This window comes from Ciconia boyciana, chromosome 3 (assembly GCF_034638445.1).
Source record: "Ciconia boyciana chromosome 3, ASM3463844v1, whole genome shotgun sequence".
NCBI classification, from domain to species: domain Eukaryota; kingdom Metazoa; phylum Chordata; class Aves; order Ciconiiformes; family Ciconiidae; genus Ciconia; species Ciconia boyciana.
The window spans coordinates 112,282,706-112,308,102 of record NC_132936.1 but is presented as its reverse complement, the minus strand read 5'-3'; the positions used below and the strand labels follow the sequence as shown (position 1 = coordinate 112,308,102).

The window sequence follows — 25,397 nt, the reverse complement described above, 5'->3', positions numbered from 1 at the left end:
CACACCCACTGCTCGCCCTCTCCCTTTCACGCATCCGCACCCATGATCTCATGCTGCTGAAGGCATGGCACAAGATCTACGGCAGGCTGAAAACGGGGGAGGGAGGGAGAGGAGAGCCGAGCCGAGCCGGGCCGGGATCGTGCGGCTCACACACCCTGCTGCGCCCAGGTGCGGTACTGCAGGGGCTGCGCCTCCCGCGGCTGGCTCGGGGGGGGGGGGTAGGACCCGCCGAGGGGTGAAATGTTTTCCCTTTGAATGCAGACCTTCGCTTTTAAACGTGACATCTCCCACCCTCGGCTGCGGGGGCAGAGTAGTCCTTCCCGCTGTCCTCGGGGCAGGCGCGGGTGCGCGGCGTGGGGCGAGCGCCGCGGCGGGGCCCCGCACCCGGGGGGCGATGCGGGCGCTGCCGGCGCCGCCCTGCAGCTGGGGGGGGGGAACACGGACTCAGCCCAGAAACGGCTTTTTTTCAGCCCAGTTTGCGTCTGCGGTGGGCAGCCGAGGTGGGGTAGTTGAGTAGTGCCGGAAAAAAAAATCCCGGTGACTCTTTGTTAGGCGCCGTGTGTGTAATTACCGGATAATCAAAGCCGATGTTCGAACAGACAGAGGGACACATCTGATGGGCGAAGTTTAGGCCAATTAAAAGACCCGAAATGGTTCTTTTTAAGATGAAAGTGGTTTTTCAAGACACTGGTACAGCTGAACTATCAGAGGAGGGGAAATGCTCCCGCCGTGCTGCTGACTCCGCGGCGCGGATGGGTGGCGGGTGGGGAAGAGCGGCGTGTGCGTGTCCTCCGCGCCGCCCGAGCCATGTTCTGGCAGCGCGCGGCTCCCGAAAGGCAGAGGAGAGGCAGCGCGACTGTGTGGGAGCTGAACTCAGCCTCCCTCTTTAACATAGGCTCGTCCTCTGCATTGCATCCAAGCTTCAGCGATTTGCTGTTTGGAGACTGCAGATTTGCATAGCCCTGCTCTTCGCAAGCATGGGGTTTTTTTTCTTTCTTCTTTTTTTTTTTTCCCCAGCTTCTTTCATAAGGGTGCACTATTCTCCCTGAAAACGCCCTCGGGTGTTACTGTCAATAGTCAGACCGTTGAGATTGCCGGAGCAGCCTGATTATTGTCTGGCGGCGTGTGCGGGTGTGTGTGCGCGAGTGTGTGTGTGTGTGTGTGTGTGTGTGTGTGTGCGCGCCGGGAGAGAGTTCGCTCGGTGAGGACTCACCAGTTTGGAGATGAATGGAGGGAAGAGCAGCAGTTTGATTTTTCTCTGCTTTCCCAGCGCTGGCTGATGGAGTGGCATCCCCTTTTTTCTTTCTTAGCAGAAATGTGGCACGATTGGCTACACTGTGGATTACTGAGGATGGGGGAATGCTTGGCACTCTCGTAGCCCTTGCAACTGTGGAGTATTGTTAATGAGCACCAGCCCCGGGAAAGCTGAAACTAGCGATTGTTTGGGCGCGGGGCTTTTCCCCTCTTCCGCCTCTTTCCGAAGGCTCTGAACTGCCTGGATTCTCCGCCTCTGACTATGTCTCGGATTGTTTTGGGTAGAAGAAGACCTGGAGAGAAGGATCCTCATAAGCTTTCCCAAAGGGAAGAGATGGCTCGCCTGGTGCGGTGAGCTGCAGCCAGCGCCGTGTGCGTGTGTGCGAGCGCGCCTCTGCCCAAAGTTTGCCTCCTTGGCTGTGGCTGCTGCTCCTCCCGAGGACGCCGCGGGCCGGCTCGCCGTGCACCGGAGGATGGGGGGGCTCCTCAGGGGCAGCCCGGAGCCGGCACCCGCCAGCAGCGGCAGCAGCAGCGCCGGGGGCCGCTTGGCCCTGCTCTGGATAGTCCCGCTCACTCTCAGCGGCCTCCTTGGGGTGGCGTGGGGCGCCTCCAGTTTGGGCGCTCACCACATTCACCATTTCCATGGCAGCAGCAAACATCATTCAGTGCCTATCGCTATCTACAGGTCACCGGCTTCCTTGCGAGGCGGACACGGTGGGTTTGGACGCCGCTCGGTACCCTGCACGGTCGGGTGTGCTCCGCGCCGCCCGCCCCGCACCGGCGCCCGCCCCGCAGAGGTCAGGCGCGGGCTGCCGGGACCCCGCGGGCCGGGGCTGCTGCCGCTGTCGGCGGGAGGAAGAGGAGCGCGGGGGGCAGGCGGGGAAGGGCTGCGGGGCCGGTCCCGCCGGGCGCCCCGTCGGGCGGGGTGCGGGCCCGTCCCGCCGCTCCCGGCTCGGGGGCGAGGAGCCGGCGCGGGGCGGGGCGGGGCGGGGGCCGCGCCGGGCGGCGGCGGGGGGCTCGGCTGGCCTCCAGCCGGGCGGGGGCGGGCGGAGGACGCTGCCGGGGCTTGCCGGGCATCCCCCGGGGCCGGCGGCATCCCCGTGCTGCGCGCCCCGCGGAGCCCCGGCGGGGTCGGTGGGCGCGGGGCGGGCGGCGGAGGGGAGGCTCTCCCGCACCTCTCCGCTCCCCCCACTCGGCCGCAGGCAGAGCCGGCTGGAAAGGCCAGCCCGGAGGCGCCTCCGTCGCCCGGAGCCGCGGCCCCCGGGTGGGAGCGCCCCGGCAGCGCCGGCCCTCGCCCCCCCGCTCCCCGGCACCCTGCCTGCCCCAGCCCGGGGCCACGCACACGGGAGCAAACTGCCCCCGCGGCGGGTGTCTGTGGTCCTGCGCCGCGGCGAGAGGCAGGGCAGGGCGCCGAGGGACCCCGGCGCGGAGCGAGGGGCGGGGAGGGAGCCTGGGTGTTGCTTAAATTGCTGGTGATGATCGTGCTCCTTCCAATTCATTACCTCGGTCGAAAGTCGATGAACTAAAGCAAAGGTCAGCTACTTACACGGGGGATCGGGGAAGAAGTAAGCGTTCAGACACTGAGAAGGGGAAATAATGCCCACTGTAGCGGCCAGGAAAGGGACGGAGATAACATTATTTTCAGGTGCAAATACATTTTGCTTAAGAATTACAGTGCCCCGGTACTTAGTTTCTGAAGTGACAGGAAGCTGCTTCAGTGCCCTTTAAACAGCCCTGTTACAGTTTTTCTCTTTCTTTTTGCATGCATACTTACGCGAACCTGTACATACGCACACGCAAAATAGATATGCATATGTTCAGCGTTACTAAAAGCTGTGAAAGAAAGCGAAACACCAGGCTGTGTTTTAAGGATTTAAAGCCTCCCTTTGTCTCCGAGGGAGGGAAAAAAGATAAAGAAAAACCCTTGTTGGCTTCTGATTAGATTATACAGCTTTATTCTTCTTCATTTTCTCATCTTGCCTTGCTTCATTTGCACGATCATGCGGTATCATTTACAAGCTTTGCAAAGTAAAAAACCTTTGCATCTCTGTGCAAGATGACCCAGTTGCAGGCACGAGGTAGTTAGGATTTATTGGGTTGTTTTCAATGATTAACAATGCTAGTGTTAGTGGATATGATAGTATTGTTTACCTGAAAATTCCCACTGTGTGCTAAATACCCTTTAGTACTCAACTGCTAGAACAGGCAAAGTGCACAGAAAGGGCTTTTCTTAAGCATTTTGTTAATTTTTAAAAAAAAGTTAGATGCCTGGTCTAATTAAAAAAAAAAGAGACTGAGAAATTCAGGCCACCACTCTCTGTAGTGCACTGAGGCAGTGCAAGATTCAGAATGCTGCATGTTCTGTACCGTATGTGCTTAAAGGGGAAAATTAAAGATGTATGTGTATGCACATATGTGTATATGCTTATTATTCTTTCGATTTCTGGCCATACGGGAATATAATTTAGGGGCTTGCTATTAATTTGAGGGAAGGCTAAAAGAATGAGGGGAAAAGAAACGTGATTGTAGAGGTGCCAGCTACAATTCCTTAGAATGCATTTTAAAATCACGCCTTTTGCCAATTTTTAAAAACATTACCTTGGACCCAATCAAAGGGTGATGGTGTAAAAAGGCAGCTTTCTCAGGAGAAACGAGTCTTGTTAAAGAAAATGAAAGATGAAGTGGTGGAGCTGCCACTTAAGGACTTCATAGGGAAGCCCAGGAGCCTCTCCAGAAGTTAAGTAGCTGATTTTACAAAATGAAGGTTGTTGCATGTCTTAAGAAGGCATTTCAGAGCGTTTACTTGATAACTCTAAATGTCTTTGCTTTTCTGTGTCTATCAGAAATTCTACTATCTGACACTGTTTTAAAACATCTACTTCCTTTCATTATTAATTCTTCAGAGAGGTGTTCCCATTTGCTTCTATAAGCCTGACAGAAGCATTTCTCTTTCTGGCTGAGCAGGGTTGGACAAAGCTCCAGTGGAGCCCATCGCTGCATTTCTAAGCATCAGTCAGAGGGAACTGGGGTGGTGGTGGTGGGGGTGCTTATTCCTTACCCCGGCGTCAGAGTGCCTTTCTCCAGTGTCCCCAGCCCCTGCTGGCTTAGCCAGGTGAGAGTGAGAATTTGATTCTCAGGCTTGTATCCTTCAGCATTAGCTCCATTCAGTTTTGCAGTTATTCCGTTCTAGTCTAATATGATTGTATGTAAATGTTGCAGTCTTTATGGTGACCTCATACCTGCTTTTTTGTTACTTTGTCAGCTTATCATAGCATCATACCTGTTAAAAGTCGAAAAGAGCTTTTAGGGTAGGTCAATTAGTCGATCCCCGATGAAAGCATTGCTCTCTAATATTGTGAATCAGAAGTGTCAAACGAAGGAGAAATGATCATTTTGCCTAGGCATTCAATAAATGTCACCACAGTCCTCAGACATCCACACCCTCCTCCTCTACCTCCTGGCACCAGCGAGCCCTGCCACCTCCATCCTCTCAGCAAATGCCTTGATTTTTTCATTCTTTCGGTTTTCCTTGAGCCAACCCAATTCCAGCTAATAGTACAAGCAAAGCCAAAAGCCCAGCATGGTTGGAGTTTTTCCACTTCTTTTGAAAAACCAAACCACAATCTTGCTGCTAACACTCTCGTCAGGTAATTTTGCTGGGATTTTGCCTAGTAGTATGATCTCATGTCGTTTTAGTGGACAGTATTGTGCCTCACAGAGACATAAACAGAATTCCAACCACGTAATTAGCTCACCCTATTATACAAAAAGTCATTCAGCACACAGTTTTTTAATATACTAAAAGTAAAAATTAAACATCTTTCAAGCTTGACTACATGATTTTTTGACTTAGCTTTCTGACTGTCATTAAACTCGGGAAGGTGAAAGATGGCTGAAAGAATCGGAAGTTTAACCACAGGAAGGAATAAGAAAATAATTCTCTGGATCATGACATCAGCAATGTAAAGAGAAGTACAAAGAAGTAAGAGAGAGGCTAATGTTCACAAATGTAAGTCCTAGGCTGCTCAGCGCTTGCCAGTGGTCTCTGCAGCATGTGGGTTATTTGATGATTTATGTTCATACCTCCTTGCACCATTTAAGAAGAAGGCTATTGCTTTTGTTATAGCTGTATCTACCATGCAATCTTTTTTTGGAGTAGACAGAGGAGCTCATACTGCAGTGCCTCTAGATTAGAAAAACATAGACTGTCCATGGCAAAGCCCACATAAAAGGAAAGAGATTGCAACTTTCTCAGTAACGTTAAAGGAAGAAAGTCAGTTTCTTTAAGAATCCAGGAACACGATGGATCATGTGTGAAGTTAAAATTACATGTTGAATAAGTAAAAAGTTAAAAGTGTAGCTGTATGGATCGCTGTCATCATCCTCATTTGCCCCTTCCTTCCTGCAAACACCTCTTTGGTCTCTTCTGGGCTGGGCCTTTTATTGCCCCCCAACTCCTCATTCAATTACCAAATGACAAGTATAGTGTGTCCATTTCTTCCGGCTATTTCTTCTTCCTGTGCTCTCAGGATCTTGTTCAGGCTGTTTTCTGATAAATATAAGTTGATTCTGGGTTTTTTAAATCTGCCAGAGTAGGCGCCAGGAGGTGACTAATAAATCTGCATGTTGGTATGTGCATGTGCTTGGAAAGAAAAGGCAAAAATGGGGAGAGAATAGGATCGACGTGCTCACAGGCAGAACAGAAAGAGCCAAGCAATATGTGTAGGGGTTGTGCATTTAAGAATCTGGGTTAGCATGGTGCCAGAAAGGGTTTGACTTGATGAGACTTATGACCAAGATACAGACCAATGGTTTAGGAGGAGCAGAGGCAGTTTGAAATAGCGGGAATACGGTACTAGGGGCAGTTATTAAGAAAGTGGTAGTTTGGGGTGGGGAAGTGCTAGGGACCATTATGGTAGAAAAGTAGAGGGATTTAAGCTGTTGAGCAGAGAGGGGATGAAAAAGTGCTTCAACAGCAAAGTTCCTGAGCAGGAAGAAGAGTTTGTGGAAAATGAGGGCTTTGGGGAAGAAAAGTTGACATGTTTTGGAGGTGAGAGCTGAGGTTGAGCACAGGGATGGAGTGTTACCGCAGCACGTTCCCTACCCCAGTCTTTTCTACCCAGCGTGCGACGTGGCAACAGGGACACACATACTGATCTCCCACTTCTGAGCTAGGCCAGCTTCTTTGCAGTCCCTGCTTCACCATTGTTGCTGAAGTTCACGTGTACTGGATTCATCCACCTTATGTCCATTTAGAGAGACTTCTGTAGCAGAATCACCAGCTCACTGTTACTGGAGTGCCAGACTGCGGGCTGGATCAGGCAGTGAAGATGCCCACTGAACTCCACAGGAGCTTTTGCTAAGTAAGAATAGCAGGACCAGAATTGCAAGAGTGCAGTAAAATCATTTATACCACCATTGTGAAAAATATGACCAAAACAACTTTGAAAGATGTGCATCTAGATAGCACTTTATCTGTGTAAGAAAACTGCAAGGAAAGACTTATTAGTGTAGATAAAAATAATTTATGGACTTTTACTTTTTTTTAATATACTGGAATTGCTATTTCTGCATATAAGGATAATAAAACAAATATTTTTAGGGGCTATGGTATATGAAATGGCATTTTTTGGTTAGAATGTGCTTATTATGTTGCAGAAAAGGGTTCTATTTTGATTAAAACTTTGAATGTAAATGTTTCCAGATGTTCAAGCATTGTTACGCAATGTGATATTAGAGGTAGAAGTGAAAAAGTCTCATCTTCATGTTATAATTGCCTTTTTTTTAGAGACAGATCTTTTTAAATGTTTTTTCAAACCTGTCTGTATATCACAATCTTCTTGTTTTATATCTCCTTTTCATTCATGGATTTTCAAATACTTACTAGTTCTCCAGTTCTGAGTACTTCTTGCACATAACTGAGATAGTTTCATGTTTTAAGACTGTAAAGCATAGCAGCTTTCTGCACATCTTTAAATTATATACATTTTATATCCCCTTTCAAAATTTCCAGTATGCTCCATCAGTTATTATGCCCATCAGCTGCCAAAGTATTAACATCAGTTGGAATAAAATGAATAACAAAGCAATTTCAGTCAGCATAGTGCTTAATTGGCTGTGCATTTAGATATGCATATTAGGAAGTGTGGTTTCTATATTATTATTTCTGTCAATATGGCTTGTCAAAGAGGCATACAGTCTTCAACAGTATTGCGGACAGTCTGGAGCACTATAATCAAAAGTGGAATGTTGCTCATGGATTTCTGATAAGCATCTTTATACAAGCCCTACTGCCTTAGTACATGCACAGCTATTGATTGACTGGGGTGCCTTTACAAGAGCTAAATAAATAACAATGCTCCATTGTCACTTATCAGCAATACCACTTTTGCCTCGGCCTGTGGTAACCATGTTTTTCTAGATTTAAAGCATGTTTTATTGTCTTTTAATCAAATACTGTTTGAAATAAGTTATCAGCAGAAATTAATTTAGCATTCAATGCAGTGTACTTCCTGCTGTTTCTAATTTTCAAAGATGGATTTTTTCTGATAGCAAGAAGTTGACTTGGCTTTAAGGGAAATTTCTTTCTGTCTCTTCATTTTAGTCCAGAGGAGTACTCTGTAGACAAAACTCTGATGTACAACTGCTATGCCCGGTGTGAGTAAGCACAACCAATTCCACAGTCCTAATATTTTCTCAGCTTTCTCACACAGATGGCCATTACCATGGTTAACCATAGGATGATATGCTTGATTTTCAACAGATCTCATAGTGTAGTTCACTGAAGTTCTTCTTTTGTCTTCTCCTTGGTCAAAGCTTGCAATAGTTCTTAACCTTTCTGAGTAATCAAGATGACATTACCGACCTCTTTCTTGTCTTTCCCCAGTATCAGTTAATTTATCTCTGTGTTATTAAGTTTGATGTCCTTAGGTCTGCCACAGTATCTGTAGCAAATTTTTCTAAGCTAACAACTTCCTTTCTAGTTTGTAAATACAGCGTAGGCAGAGCTGATAGATCTTGCTGTGATAATAAGTTGACTTGTGAATGTAGCTGTGATTATAAGTAGAATGGAACAGTCTGATTTGATGAAAGAAAGTATATTATAAATAAAGATGCTGTTCTATAAAGTTAAAAGTAACAAACATAAAGAAGAGACGCCATGTACTTACCATCATTTAGACATTTTTTTCTTTCCGAATAGCAACATGGATGTCTGGAAGTAATTTTCCCCCCTCTTTCTCATAACTTTATATACATTTGTGCACAAGCATGCGCATTCACACACATACATATCACAGATGTTTCCTCGTAATGAGAAAATGGTCCATAGTGTTAAGTTGAAAAAGAGAGCAATTGTCTAAGAGTTGAAAATGTTAAAAAATGTTCAGTGACAATATTCATTAACCACAGATGTAACTGGTCAGAAGAATGTAATTAATTATTCCCTTCCCCTTTAGTTGGCAGAAAAAATAAGCCAGTGAAAACAAGGTGGGAAAGGAGGAGGGGAGAAGAAGTAGTGCTGCTGGATGTTGGTCCACAGAGCTGGGGAAAGGTGGTGGGGAGGATGCCATGCTTAGGACCAGTCACCATCTCTGGCCCATGATTAGTGAATCACCATAGAAAACTGTAGCAATTGGTTCTGAATTTCTGTAAGCACTAAACTGACTAAATCCATCAAAATAGCCCAGATTAAGGGTGTGACTGGCTCATGCACTGTAGTTAGGATAAGAGTCAAAAAGCTTTACCATTTCTGGGGCTTGGTTGATAATAAAAACATGTACATACAATAGATGCGTGGTATCTGTGATCCCAAATCTCAGAAGGCAAGACAAGGTTGAAGCTGAGGCAGGGTTTACCGGCAGGGGTGAGGAATGTGCATCGTCTTTTTTTTTTTTTCCCCACGTATTTGAACTGTAAACAGCACAATGATGAGTCTTCCTTTTAAATACATAGATAGGTGTTTCCTGAAGAGCTTGCTGCTCAAGCATGGAGAGACGGAGGGCTCAGCAATAAACGATTTGCTCAGATCATTCTGCTGTTCTGGGACCTTAGTGGGGGATGCGCTCAGACACCTACTCAGAAATGACAGAAGTGTTAACTCTTTCTTTAGCTCTCTCTTACTGCAGCTGTATCTGCAAAGAAACGCCAACATGCTTCTAAAGCAAGTTGACTGCTTTCCAAATATATTCTTTTATCCCTACATATCTGCAACTGAGTTAGGGCTTCTCTAATTTACTTCATTAATTCAGTTCATCTGCAATTGTAAAATAAAAAAGAGCAGAGAATGACTAGACTTGGAGAAACTTCAAAAAACTCTGAGAAACTTTCTCTACCTTGAAGAGGAGTCAGATGTAGTCTTAATCCATGTTTGCATTGCTGAATCACTGGAGTTGGTTGACTTTCTCAGTGACAACAGCTCTAGAGCCCTGGGAAGTAGGTGGAAAGGACATGGGGATAAATGGCCGTGGGCTTGGCTCCTCCTCACTGACCAGTGGAGATAAGGAGATGTGAAGGAATTGAGGGCTAAAGATGACACTGTTTCTGATCATTGGCCTGGGCCTGATTTGCTCTTACTGAGGTCAAGCACAAAATTTCCACTGCATGACCTGATCTGTTGTGCCTCTGTCAGATATCATGTCCCTCAGGCATGCTGCACTTCTGATGTGGTCCTCCTCCACAAAAATAATGCTTTTTAAGCTGTGAATGAATTATTGCAAATAATAATGCAAGCACATATATTTTTAAAATAGGTTTGATGCAGTTAGTGGATGTGTTCACTTTATTTCACGACAAGAATTATGAGGAATCTTTCAGCAAAAATAATGAATTGCCATATTTATGGAAAACATATGAGCATGAATTGAATCATGCTGTTGTCTTGGGTTTGGATATTCAGTGCCCACAGAGAGGGGTTTAGGAGTTGTGACAAAACAACAGATGTGAGACTAGACCCTTTGGCTTTGTCTAAATGGATGCATCCTAAAATCCTGTTGTCCCAGTTGGTCAGAACATGCTGTGGCTCCTGTCCAAGCCCCATCCTTCCACCCATGCTCTTCTCGGGCTGGTTTGTGTTTGTGCTTTGCCTTGCTGTGGGTTTAAATCCACCTGGGGCATGCACCCCAACCTTGGTATTCAGAGCAGCTCTCAAATACTGCTGCTGATTATTCTAAAAAAAATAGAAATGCTGGGAATGTCCATCTTCCTGAATAATCTATTATATAATTATATATAGTATATCAACTGAGGTTAAATAAAACATTATATCAGCAAGGAAAGGTGGAGGAGAAGTCTACCATTATTTTATTGCTTGGAAGTTTTTCCAAGCCATTTTTTGTAACTTGGAAATTTTACTGAAGTTGCAGGAGTATGACTGCTCACTTCATGCCCTATCAATTAGAGGGTGTTAATTTTTCAAGTACTGTGGTTAAGAAACATGCAACATGGTTTTGTTAGAAACTGTTGGCTAGAATGTGTTATATATGAGGGTACATAGGCCAAATGCTAATTTCGGCTGTGCTGACTTCTAACAGAAAACCAGTCATTCACTAAGATTGAAGCCAGAACATTTTTTGTAATGGTAATTTTTAACTTTTGTAGAAATCTTCTCACATTAGCTCATGAAGTTTGCTTTTCACCACTCAGCACAATTTGACAGCTTTAGCTGTTGTCTGACATGAATATAGTAAAATCCACTGTATGGCATTTAGAGGGAGAAGTTGGTGAAGAAAGAATAGTAACAACATTATTTTGCAGCAACAACAGCAAAAACAAACATCTTAAAGTGAGATGTTTGAATATCTTACGGTGCAAGACATTGCAAAACTGTAGTTAAGCATGCAGATAAAGAGGGGTTGTTGGTCTCTTAAGAATAATAGTGGCCTGTAAATATCTAACTCAGACACTTGAATTTCAGTCTGTAGCTGGCAGTGATTTCATGAGTTGTATGATTATCTAAATGAAAATGCAATTTGTACGTAAGTGTGCAGAAGCTTACTTTCAAAGAGCCTGAGGTCAGCAAAGATAAATAATTAAATGGGGAAAAATGTGATACATCTGCTAGATATCTATAGAGGCAGTTACTTTAGATATGGCAGTTGTTAACGCTGATATAAATTGCAAGTGACTCAACTGAAGACTCCTCAGCTTCTATCTATTTGTTGTACTTGTAGGATAAAATTTGCCTGTCAGGGGTCTTATGCCTTAGACTTTGGGAAGGTGGGTTTCAGTGCAATCTGTGTATCTCATATGGCTTTTGCTGGCACTTGAGCTAGGGACAAATGTCACTGTTTTAGTACAAGGTCACTGCTGGAGACATGAGAAAGGCTCATCCTAAGCTGATCGTAGCAAGTGTGGTGTGAGTAAATAAATATGTCAGGATTTTGCAAATATTTTCTGTTTGTTTCAAGTCATTAACTTGATCTCTGCTGGCTATTTGGGAATTGCTCTCCTCTTTTTTCCTTTTTCCAAATGTAATTGTTTGAATTGGAAGAAAAACTAAAAAAAGAATTACATGTAATCTAGGAGTAAATTTGCATATGCATATAGTGTGTGGTGGTACTTTTGTCTTCTGTAGGGGTCAATTAATTGCCAAAGTATAGTTTGGAATCGAGGAAAATCGGGGGGGGGGGGGAAGGAGCAATCATTATTGCTAAATGATACTTAGGGTAAATCAGTTCAACAGCTAACACCCCACACCCCCCACACCCCCCCATTTCTAACTGTCATGTCGAAAAGTGGCATATATACATTAACCCTTGTCCTGCATAAGCACGGGTATCTCCGGCACTACAGCATATCTTGGCAATAGGCTTGTCTGGAATGGTTATTCCCGTTTCACAGAGAGGAGCTGAGGCATGGTAAATCAGCTTCTCATTTGTGTTCCCTCTTGAATGATTCAAAGAAATCACGCAGTGGTCAGATTGGCCATCTGAAAATTCCCTCTGTGTCTCTTGTGCACTTGCCCGTGATATGAGAGACGTATCTGGGGCACGGCCAGAGTGTGTAACACTCTGTTGTCAATTGGCATAGCTTAAAGCAGATTCCATGCTGGTTTAGCGTATGCCATGCCTCAGTCATCCCTCCATAAGCAATTCATTGGGTAGTGCTTTTCCCACAGTTGTGTGTCAAACAAAAAACTAAGCGCAGTGGAGGTTAAGGATTATTCTGTTTCAGCCTTTGCTTGTGCTTGTTAATGAATAGCCATCCAGTTTATTTCAGGAGTACACAGCTTTACCTATCTAAATGTGACAAGCATCTAACCGTAAGTCACACAGCAGCCTGAAATGGGAAAAGGAATTAAACAAAGACTCTATGAGTTCTGTATTGCTGTTTCATCCTATTGTATTGTGCTAATATTAAGAGCCAGGACCATTAAAACAATGTACTAGTTACTGAACAAATACCATTCTTCCTTCCTTTGGTGTGTAGGCCATACTGTGGGATTAATAGAACTGATTTGTGAAAAAATGAAAAGAGGTGATGCAAAGAAATGGGGGAGGGGAAGAAGGAAAGGAAAATAGGTCGAGCAGGCAGAGCATACCTTTGTTTAAGAAAAAGAAAAACAGAAATAAAGAAATATATTCCCCCGTGAAAATTTGTGATTTTTTTTTTTTACAGGCAATACTTTCTCAGTTATTTGGTTTGATTTTTATAGAGCTATTGTAATTATTTTAGATGTGGAAAAGACATAAAATACTGATCTTTGTGTATGCCAGTACACTAAGCTTAGCACTCTCATGCCTTCATAGATAAGACTTGCCTGTCTTTTGGTATAAGTCAAATCTTTCCAAACTCCCGTCAGTGCTTACATTTTTGGACCCATATGGGGGGCAGTTCCCTTAAATATTGTTCTCTGCTTGTCTTGTAATTCCAGTTGCTCATGGTATCTGATGTCTATTAAGGGAGAAGGGCAGTCATAATGCATTGAGTCTAGATTTGAACTGGTGGCTTCACATCATGTCATTTTGTTTTACAGATACTGTTTGCCATTTAAATGTGCCCTCTCCATGTAATTGCTCTGGATGTTTGAATGTTGGCATCAGTAGGCGAGGTATTTTCTCCGTATTCCATAAGTGAATGTGAATGGGGTGAGGAATTCGTTCAGTGAAGACACATCTAGCTTTGTTTGAAAGGATTAGTTGCTTTCATATGTTACTTTAGGACTGTTAGGGTAATTAGCAGTTCATCAGAATGATTTCACAGGCCATTATTTGTGAGAATGACTGGGACAAGGCTTTTTAGTTTGCAGCGAGTCTGTGTGATTTACCATGTGTAATGCCAATAGATGTGAAGAGTCAACAGTCACAGAGGGAAGGTCACCATTAACTTTCTTTCATAATTTCATGGGGGTTTTTTGAGTAATACATCATGTCGTGTGTCTTTTATTTCTTATCTTAGCGGATGTTATAATTTTTAATATTATTTGTTTGTATTATGGTGGTGTCTAGAAATTTCAGTCAGGTTGTGAGCCCATTGTGCTAAGCAGATGGATTGAATAGAAAAAGACAAGAAAGCTGAGGAAATAATCAGTCTCTGCTGCTGACAGTACTCTCCAGGGTAGGTTTCAAAATAGCTCAAGAGCTGTGTAAAATTAATAAGCTGTTCCTCATGTACTGAAATCTTCTTTCATATTGCATTGGCATGAGGGCTCTCTGTAGAGAGGAGGGGCTGCGAATAAGATTTGCCAGAGGATGAGGTTGAAGATTGTCCCTGAAAGTCCAGATTTTACTGTGAGTCCAATGGATGAGTGCACACTAACAATATGCATAAAAGTGGTCTGTGTGGAATTTGTCCACTACAAAATCTCTGCATCAGTGAAGTCTGCTTAGTCCCTCAGAGCAAGGTTTATTAGGCATAAAATTTGAATCAGTGTCCTTTTGTTTCTTTAGCATCTTTATAATTTTCTTCACTGATAGCAGAAAGAGATGAGAAATCAGGGAGCATTACTCTTATCTAATAGAAAGTTAATGTTAATGAGATATTTTAGTAGCTTTTTGAGGTACTATGTCAATTTGTATTCTCTGATGTGGAAACATGTTCCCTTGGACTCCAGATTTACAGTGTGGCATGAAGTTTTTGATTTTGTTATGACATTTAAAAAATGTTATTTTTTTCATACAGTATATATTCCGTGCATATATACAGTAGAAAAACTAAAAATAAAGATGTAGCACTGAATCATAATTAGAAGGGAAAAAAATCATTACCTGTCATGGAGAAAACTCTGAAATAATAAATACCACTGGCACATTTTACTGCTATCATAAATATTTATTCAGCACATGTCCATAGGCTCAATTTATTACATCATATTCACTTAAATGTGTTTATGAAATGATCCTTCTGCACACACACACATTTTATCAAATTTTAGATTCCTTGATTAATGGCACAGACCTTTTTTGCTACGTGGCACATTCTGTCATACATCTAATCCAATTTTGAAATAAAGGTATTCTTAGATCTCCTTATAATTAGGCTATTCTTCTTCCTACAGTTATACCTCTTTTGCTTATTTTCTTATAGAATGTATTAAGATTTAATAGTGATGTATTTCCTAATAAACACAGCTGGAGGATAGCTTCTTCCATTATCTTAGATATACCTTTGTTACGTCTTCATCGGAACCCATTAAATATTCTTGGACAGTCACTTAGCAATATATAAAATGTTTCTTGTCTTCAGTTTCAGCAGAGACATCAATCCAAACGTTCTGGGCTATATTGCATAATTGTCAAGGAGTTAAATATGCACAGTGAAGGTACAGTACTTAAAATTTACCAGTGTACATCTAATGTTTATAGATAACCCTTCTAAAGAAGTCAGGATGTATTGCCATGTTCAGCCATTCTATCTTAATTCTAAATCACCGTCGCATTGTCTCTGTGTTTTCTTTTGCAGTCAGTCAGCCAAAGACCCTGTAGAACGTTTACCTTGCAGTCTTGCTATTTTAATTATCTTCTTGAGTGTATTAAATTCTGGTAAGGGTAAAACCAATTACAATTTCTCAGTAAGTTCACACCTTATTAGTAGTTTTCTAGGAAATGGAAACCAAATTTGTAGCAGATTTGGAAGGAGAGGACTCCCCAGTTCCCTGCTTTTCCTTTGCATTTCAGACTTGGGTCTTTAGGTAGTGTCATCACTGGCACTAGGTATTGCTGATTCAAAGTGTTGTATTTCAGTCAGTAAACTTTTTTTAGTTCTAATTTGAATATACAGAAACTGTTGCAGATTCACTAATATAGTCCTATGGATAGTTCATTAATGAAGTGAAAATGATTTATCTGCTATGTAGTATTTATTACAAGAGTAAAACAATGGAAGTGAATACAGTATATAAATGCAGGTACTGTCCATCTAACCTGGATCTCCAACTTCTAAAAATCTAGGTCCTATGCATTATATGAAAGTAAAGTCATCAACCAACAGTAACAAGCTCTTATAAACAAAAAAGAAGAGAATGGGACTCAGAGCTACAGGCAAACTCATGTAAGCTGAATGCCCTTAATCATATATTGTAACATTAAACACCATACAGAGGAAAAATCTCTGGCCTCCTCCTTGGGAGATAATATGCACAAGAAACTCTCTCTCACATGATTACCCAGATACTCTGAAAATAAGAAAATGATGTATGGGTTAACTTCAACGTTGTATGAGGTTTCTACATATTGTGTATAACCTGGTTAAGTGAACCAGGTTCTCACCTAACTCATGCTGCTGTCAGCCATGGCTTTCAGGCCACCAGGCTTTTTTCATTAGGCCTAGCTATGAGGAGTGTCTATACCAGTAGATACAGAGGGGTGCTGTCAACTGTGGTCTAGTATTAGGTGCCAGGAACATCTAGGTCAGATCCTCTCCTAATAGAGATGGTTGGAAGCTGTATTTTGCAGTGTTTAATGGACATAACTTCCAGGAAGATTGCCAATTTAGCTTGATCTCTAAATTGCTTTTTATAGCATTTGTGCTGGCAGATCTGTTGAAGATGCAGGTCCCTTCAAATATCTGTGAGTTATCTAATCAAAGGAGTGATTGAACTATTGGATAAATTATGCTCTTCATTGTCTCAAAATCTGAAACTAGGAGAAGATTACTGGTATGTCAGTGAGTGAATGCTCTGGTTTCAGCTTGACCAGCATCCCCAGCTGGGAGCTGTGGTGGGAAGCTAATGTCACACAAGGCATGGACAGTCCTGTTTAATTTAAGAAAGTAGACAAAGAGCCTTCACTGCAACTAAACTGTTGCTTATTTTATGTTCTTGTGAATCACACATAGCAATACAGTCTTTAGTGAATAAAAATTTTATATGGTAAACACTGTTGCCAAGATAGCCAAATGAATTATCCATGAAGTGAAAGGTACACATCCCGAAATCTTATCCAGGTATTTTAGCAATTTAAAAGATGCCATTTTATACACTGGGTATTTCTTAAATGTTCCATTAAATTGAGAACTCTCTATATAAATGCTAATTTAATTAAAATATCTTTGTTTCTTAAATATAAATGAAAACAACAGGCTAGAAGCCTTGCTGAAAGTTTGCATGGACCTCTACTTATGCATAATTTTTCTTATCTTCTGCAGCATTGTCTTTCTTTTTTTTCTTTAAATTAACAATACACAAGAACATTTCCTTTTTTTTTTTTTAAGATTTCTTATAACAGAATATTTTTGACAGACCACTTCTGCTTTCAGAATTAAAATTTCCCCCACAAATGGTTAGTAAGAATAACAAAACACTGTTTTAACTTGGTAGGCATGATGATGATACCAGTTGGCATTTAGCTGTCGCATGTTCATGCATGTGAAACAAAATGATTATATTTACAATTTTTGGTCATTTACCCAGTTCCTATCAGGGAAAATTACTTTAAATGGAAAACAGTTATAAATTGATTTTTTTTTTCTTTTACCAAAAATTCTTTATTGAGCAAAGAAAGTAATGCTTCACCTCCTATGTAAATATGTTTTTCTAAAAACCTCCTACATAAGGGCCAAATCAGTCTTTTTCAGGTGTGGTAAATGTGCTGACTGGGGACCCCTAAAGGAAAGCAGAGAGGCTGGAATTCTTTATCCACAGGATTGTCTGGACATACCAGACACACCAGTTTCTTCACCAATGAGATCAGCCCCTTGCCAAGAGAGTTGCCTGGTTGTGTGGTAAACCTTCAGCTGTCTTCAACTATCATTTTTGGCAACCTGTACTAGATTCAAAATTTTGGTCCTTTGAAGCAGAATAGTATTCAGTCATGCCCACACACACGTGTCTATATATTTTTGTGTGTGTGTGTACATTTTCCTTTTAATAAGACATTGCAAGCATTAAGACAATGCTGTTACTATGCATTCTACCTCTTGAATGTTGAAAGAAAAAAAAAAGGTAACTGATGTAGCTATTCCAATGAAATGTTTAATGAGCCAGGTTCTGATCCCACGTATCCTTAACAATTAGTCTTTATTTACCTATGTTTAGAATCTGTCAACTTAGCTCAAAAGCTGCCTTTGTGTGTAAAGCTGTGATTTTAGCTGTCTGTAAGTCCCAAGTAATTGCATGAGTGTATTCACAGAGTATTTGACCGGCATGACTGGTGTTAAACACAGGAGTGGGAGAAGAGATCTCCCCGTGCTCTAGTGCACTCCCTATGGCACCTTTGGGAAGTTAATTTTATTATCAGTCATTCTCAGGCTCCTCATCTGTAAATTAAGAATTCCTCTCTGCCTCCTGTAGGGCTGGTAACAATCTTGAGTAAAATATTTTGTGAATTCATGGATAAGGAATAATATTCTGTAATTGTTATTTAAAAAGGGATTTACATGTATTGCTCTTAGGTCAGGCACTTGCAACATTGTCATCCGCTGCTTTAAAATATGGCTAAGCCGAAGGGTCAGTGACAGCATCAGGCTATTTTTTCTTAAGAGATTTTAATGTATTGTTCAACTCTATGGCAAGAATCTCTCATTTCCAATTGTCAAAAGCTTTTTTTTGTCTAACAAGAGAAGGCTGCAGAATGTAGTAAAATATGAATCTGGTTAGTCATGTTTGATCTCCCATGTTTCAGGCACCTGTGGGAATGATGCAGTAACTGCTCTGTTCATAAAATTCCCATTGATACAGAGGCATGTTTGAGACATCAGGCAGAATTTAGATCCAGATCTCCTATGGCTGAATTGTCTAGAGGTAAACCTGTAATTACAGCACGGGTACAGAGCAATAATGACAAATAATTACTGTTTCTGGAAGGGAGACAAATATTTGTAATTTCTTATGCGCTATTAGTACACGTGCTACCGTTGCCTTGTGTACTGTGGTCAGAAGGATCTTTTCACCTCTGCCCCTCTAGCTTGGGAGATTTTGAAGTGCCTGTATAACCTAAAATTGTTTTTGACTTTTTTATACTTCTATTCACAATCAAATTCTGTTGTCATGGGTATTTAACACAATTCTCTGCATAGAGGAGTCATAGTCCTGATATTCATTTAGCAGAAGAAACATGAAAGTGTCGCCTGTGTACATTGTTTAAGGCTCGTTTCCATGCTAGGGTCAGAAAAAGTGATTTTTCCACAGCAGATAGGATAGAAAGTACTGTTTTCAGGTTCTATAATCAAGACAAATAAAACTGCCTGTTGCCATGCACCATATATTTTCCACATTATAGTAATGGATGCACTGCTGCCACCTGCTATGTCAGGACTTCCAGCTAATTGGAATAAGTTATGTGTGTTCCAGTTACTCTTACGGTCTATAAAAGGCTGCTTTGTCCTAAACTATATAATAATTTTTGATGGATTTCCTTATGGTAGCAGATATTGCTGTACTCTGGTGAGAACCATTGTTTTTCACAAACACAGGTGTTTTCTGCACATATTAAGGCTGTAGAGATGATTCTTTCTACTGAGTTTATGCTAAGGCATAGCATTTGGTGTAAGTGATATGACCCAGATCCAGGTGTAGTAAATCCTGAAAGGGACATGAATAGACGTGGTTAAGACTGTACCATCCACTCATGGCTGCTGGCTGAAAAACTGCTACATGCCCTGCTGCTTCAGCCTAGGACCTGTGATAGTTTCATCAAAGGCTGTTACATCCTCCTGTTGCTGGGAGAAGGATTCAGGCCATATGAATCAGAGGTGAGATAACTGCAAGGGTAAAGAAGTACCCCTGAGTGTGCAAGATGGGCTCGGTGTGGTCCACTTGACCTGTTGGGAGTACGGCAGGTCCACTGCTCGCTCAGCTTCACCCAGCCGGGTGGAAATTTGCCCCCAGCATCTTAGAAAACACATGACCTTGTTCCTGTGTTTTCTCTGAATTTCTCTGTATTTTTTTTCTCTCTGTGGTTACGATCTTGTCTTAAGGTATCAATGTAACATCAGAAATCAGAAATGTGGTACTTCTTAGGTGAAGTTAATTTTTGTAATAGAAATCTAACTTGAATTGCTACTTGATGGTTGCAATCAAGGTACATACTCATTTAGCAAGAGCTGGAGCTGTATGACTACCAGAGCATAGTGTGTACAACTTCTAAAATAAATTTCCCTATAGTAAGTGATTTATTACTTTTAAAAGGTACCACACTCCTGTATTTTAATCATTTTTTAATACTCAGGGTTGCAGACTTGGCATGACAGAGTAAAAAGGGGATTAACTGTATGTGATCCATTGTTGCTCTTGTGATCAGTCCGGAGAGCATGTATTTCAGCTCTGGCAGGAAGCCTGACCTCTTCTCTTCATAGAGTAGAAGTTCTTGCTTTTTCCTCTCAGGTGTCTCATTTGGTCCCAAATATCAGCCAATGAGTGGCCCTGCTGAACCTGCAGGTTTCATTCTTCAAACCTTCATCTTCCTTGCTTCACAACTAATTGAAATGGTCTCTTTTCTCACTCCCTTTTCCTCCCCAACTCTTCCAACCTACTTTTTAGGTGAGATGGTAGGTGATAGCAATAATATCCTCAAGCTTAAGGCCAATTAGCATTGTAAAAAATGGGCTAGCTATTTTTCAAAAGAAAAAAGAATAGTATATGATTGTGTGCTATAAAAATACGAGAAAATGTGAATTTGTATTTTATAATAAAAATGTTTAGTACCTTTTAGCACTTGTCATGACGGCAATAAGAAAAAAAATGTGGCATTACACTGGGTATAAAAAGGTAGAATTTTTGTGCTATGAATCTCTGTCGTACCCCTCCATGTCCCATCTCAACCTCACAACAATGCGATATAGTGTTAGTCATGGCTAAATAGTGAGGGGAGCCTTCAGAAGGCAATCTTCCATCTTAGAGACTACTTGTGTCATGAAGAAAACTTCTGCTGTAACTGCTAGTGAAAGTATTTGCTACTTCTTTTGGGCATCTTCATCAGTTCATTGGAGAACAGTTTATTTAAAATACATGTTCTTGCAGAACATGCAGGTTCTTTCAAGATCTCTATGATGTTAAGACCATTTTGCTCATTTAATAGCACTTGTTTTACGTATAAGACTATATGAAATGTACCGAATATCTGAAATGAACAAGTTTATATATTACATAAACATGTATTGCTTTATAAAACACAGGAAGAAACTCATGTGCTTTTTTTTCTAAACATATCCTAAAGCTTGCTCTCTTAAACCTGTGAATTAAGTGAATGCATGGAAGGACATGTGCGGGTTTGTGAAATAGTCTTGTTGGTTCAAAATGCACTAACTAAATAAATATAAATTATATATGTTATTTTTTTCTTTTCCTACATAAATACTGTCTGGTGAGTTATTGTAGAACTGTAACTTCAATTGAGTATTGGTTAGTGTTTTTACTAGAGAATTCTTGTTTGCAAACCTGATAAGACAATTATTTTAAGGAACTAGGAGGCTAAGTGCATGAGCCATTTTAGCGAAGCTGGTGCAGCTAATTAATTGCTAGTCCAGCCGGTCCTAGCTTTTTGGTACAGTAGGTTTTGTCACATACAAATGTCAGTAGAAATGGGAATTAGCCTGTGATTGACAGTGTCTTGACTATGTAATTAATAATTTTCCTTTAAATGTGTGTTAGTCAAAGACTTAGTTATTTTTAAGAAGACCGAAGGATCTGAGAAATGCCCTTTGTCTTTGATCATCTCTTAAGCTTGTAATTAAGAGAATCTAAAGCTAATAATAGTATTTCCTCCAAAAGAGGTTTGCCAAAATGGAGGAATCTTGCTAGATTAATTAATCTCTACTCTTGCTGAGAGCAGAGTATACAGACTTAGAAGACTGAGAGTTGGAAAGCTTCATTTTATGCTGAAACCCCATATACAGCATTTGCGGAGGAGTTTGGGTTTAGAAGGGCCTACATCCAGCCTTCTCTTTCTCAAGGATTTTTTGAAACTGTTTTCACCAGGAAGGAGTTGGGCAATAAAGATAAGAAAAGGAATATAAAAATATTTAGATTCTCTTTTCCTCCACCTTTCCATCTGCAAATCTAAAAAAAATTACAGTGATAAGTCACTAAATATTCCTCACCTTGTTACCTGAATTGGGGAAACTTTGAGTCAAAAAATCGGTTATCATAATTAGGTGGATGAATAAATGTCTCATCATCTGTATTCTTTTCCAGTTCTGTTCCAGTTTACCACATTTTGTTCCTTTGCTCCTTTCTTCAACCCTTTGCAGCCCATACTTGCCAGGAATTCTATTTTTCAGCACCAGTTTGCTCACAGTGGCTCTAGAAAAAGCTGTGGCTCAAGAAATTATTCCTGTCTGAGGAAAGGTGGTCTTTTCTACAATACCCTGAGGCATATTACTATAAAAAGATTCATTCACTTAATTCATATTCCATGATTCATAATTCTATAGAGATCTTGGTTATTCATGGAATAGTTATTCATAGATTATTCTCTACTTATTAACATATGGAAACACTGAGCTATGATACTTGCTTTTGAAGAATACTTGCAGAAATCAGTTCCTCTTAAAACATTTATTTCACATGCAACAGTTTACCTCCTGTTTACTTTATGCATGCTGTGAAGATGAACAATATAAGTCATGTGAAAAGCCAGCTATGGTAATGTATATTGAAGGGGCACTCAGTAACCCTGTAACATTTTGTCTTGCTCATTTTTGTCACCGGTAATTTTACAGAAAGAAAGGGACCTATCACTCGATATATATTGAGAGAACATCGAAGTTATGGTGATTCATGTATTGGAACTCTGCCATAATAAAGAACCATATGTAGAATGAAGTAATATGGTATGAAATAAAGTGATGCAGGAGAAGAACCGACAGTTGCATTACATTATTCAGTGGAACAGAATATGAAACTGCTTCAGGGGAATGAATACATGATACATAATATGGACCAATATATCATGTAGATCATTTAATATATTGAAAAACTGATGTATAATGCACTATTGAAATGGGGTGTATAATGTATTCTGTAGAGAGAATTTTCTTTCAATCCTCCTGTCTTAGGCATGGACATAATGGAATATGTTGTCGTGCTAAAGAGTAGCTGACCTTGCCTCCATTTACAAAAGGAGAAGAATCTATAAATGAGCCGTTTTCATAAAGAGGACTACGTGAATAAGAAAATTGGTTTCCCAAAGTAGTAGCGTCAGGGTCAAATCAATCTTGGACACAATCAAAGAATATACTTTTTTTTTCTCTGAATTGTGTAATAATCTTTTGACAAATACAGTGCACCAAAAAATCAGAATCATTACATTTAAGAAAGATTTAAGCTATCCACAAGGAGAGCTTATGTTATGTGGAATGAATGTTCAGTCAACAGAAAAGCTTTAATTTTTGAGTGTTTACTCTAGACATTTTTTCCCTAGTGATTGGTTGTATATACCCTGCATCAGTCTGCCCACATCCAGGATCCAATTAGTTTTTTGAACTACTAAGTAGTATTTTTTCATGCCACCTCATTGATTTATAATAACTGTAAGTAAGCTTAATTAAGAAGATATCTTTTTTTGCAAGAGAGCCAAGATCTGGTGGAGTCGCTTACAATTCAACTTAAAGCAAATACACCACCTCACTTGTTGAAACTGGAAAAACTCTCCCTAAGGATTATTAAATGCCTTTTACAGGTGTGAAAAAGATCTCATGTTGTTAACAAATACATCCATAAAGAATTTTCACACATTTATAAAACCTGTTGCTAAACTGGGGAGACTTCTTGTTTCTTAATGTAGGTAGCTAAACGCTTCAGGAGATGCATCTCCCTCGAGGCACTCAATTTAAACACCAGCCTATTTAATGTATTCTGTAAGAACAGAGGCACAGCTTATAAAAAGAATATTAAAGCATATTTATACCCTGCATATTGGCTAGGGATCGTACTATCAGTAAGTATGGTTTTTCAGCTATTATATTTCACTCATTAGTTGCATGGATGCATTCAGCTGTAGAACAGGTTAATCTGTGGTGTGTGTTTGGGGTGTCTTAGGGAAACATGAGGCTGTTTCACCAGCTGGATGTAACTCCTGATGAGAGTTCTTTAAAGCGAGTGAGTTTATGATAATGCAAGCTGAGAGAGATGGCCTGAGAGAGATCCAACAATGCATGCTTTCTTGTTGGGGATGAGTAAAATAGAGCAAGAATTTGACAAATAGCATTTTTGTATACTGCTGCGCAGGTTCAAAAAAAGAAACTATTTAAGCTGTGTGCACAGGATACTTTGCAGTTGCTAGCCAGTGCTGAATTATACAAGAAGATACTTGTTCTACATAAATAAATTTATACTTTGGGGTGCTTGCCTACTCCAAAGCCCATTAGAGTCAAAGTAATACTCTCTGGATCAAGGTCCTAAAGGACAACTCTGTGGAGTTATTGTATGGTCTGCAGAAATCCCAGTACAGTAGCTCTTAAAACTAGACTGCTTTCTTTTTTCTTCTTTTTTTTTTCTGTTTTCACCTTCCAACTTTTGTATTTCCCTTTCCAATACACACTTTTTCCCTCATGCCTATTGCATTTTTGTTTGCTACTGACCAGCCCTTACTTTTTTCCCTTCTCTCTCTGTGCTTCATTTTGTTTCTGTTTTACTCCACCTCTTGTTTCCATCTCCTATCTTTAGGAATACCCCTTTACATTTCTTCTCTTTTCTGAAGGTATAAACCCTCCCTCTTAGCTCTGTGCCTTCAGCTGCGTAACAGGCAGATCATTAGGGAGCACTGTTGGCATCTTTTCCCATCAGAGCTGAGTCCATAGCCCACCTTAGAGCCAAAGAGATGCTAAGACTCATTCACTCAGTTTCAAAAGGATACTTCATATGCCTTATTTCATTTGCTGCTTTCTTGGTTCATTGCATTGACCTACTCTGGCATAGGGTGAAGTTTTCAAAAGCGCTGAAGTAATCTGAAGAGTCAGATGATATGTCTACATGGGAAACCCAGGTGAACTGTGCCCACTTGCTGAACTGATCAAAAGCCGTATGGCTTATCAGCACAACTCAGTAGCCTCACCCTGTGCTAGGCATGGTTTCTGGATGCCACAGGGTGTGTGAATTTTTAGCTGCTAGTAAAAGACACTGTAGACACACCTTACGTATAATGTATTAATACCTATGGCTTTCTAAGTGCCTACATTGCTTCTGAAAATGGCTTGTTGATGCCCTTTATAATTTTGTCCAAAAGTGTAAATAGCTTTTTTCAAAGGCATAAACATACTCTGCTCTTAATGGTTATTAATGGTGACGTTAGGCAATGTTAATTATACACTCAGGTTCTAAGGTAGATCCACATTTTAATGAGATGTTGTGTGTGAGTTTGTATGAGATGGTTGGGGAGTGAGGCAGGTGGACAGGAGACAGGGTTTTGTGTAGTGACTGCTCTGAAAGTTACCTGAGTAATCAGAAAATGTTGTTAGGTTCACTCAAAAGAAGAGAAAATTCCTTCAATATGTTAAAAAAAGCATTTTAAAAAGGGAATTTGGGGCCAATTTCTTCCTCCCTTCAAGGAGTAATGTGCATTGATTTTAAAAGACTGTGTTTTAATGGAGACTTTTCATTTTTAACTGAAATCAATTGAAGGAGATGAATGATTTCTAGAGGAGCAGGGACAAGACGGGCATGCCTGGGAAGCTGGAGGTCCTACTCCTACACGCTGAATGGCCTGTAAGCACCTATATTCTTTCAAAGTGCAAGGATCAGGGATCTCAATTAACAGAAATCTACTGTCCCT

At 41.0% G+C, this 25,397-nt stretch overlaps 1 protein-coding gene across 21 annotated transcripts in view; it reads left to right on the top strand.

The window, feature by feature from the left end:
- Window positions 1-25,397, top strand: part of NRXN1 (neurexin 1) — a 728,334-nt gene that overhangs the window by 446,921 nt on the left and 256,016 nt on the right. For 3 of the 21 annotated variants that reach the window (XM_072858481.1, XM_072858479.1, XM_072858478.1), the window contains exon 1: window positions 1,728-1,968. The exons of the other annotated variants lie outside the window; for them this stretch is intronic. In XM_072858481.1, the coding sequence (XP_072714582.1) occupies window positions 1,728-1,968 (241 nt within the window). Of the gene's footprint in view, window positions 1-1,727; window positions 1,969-25,397 lie in introns of those variants that run through there. 21 annotated transcript variants of the gene reach the window in all.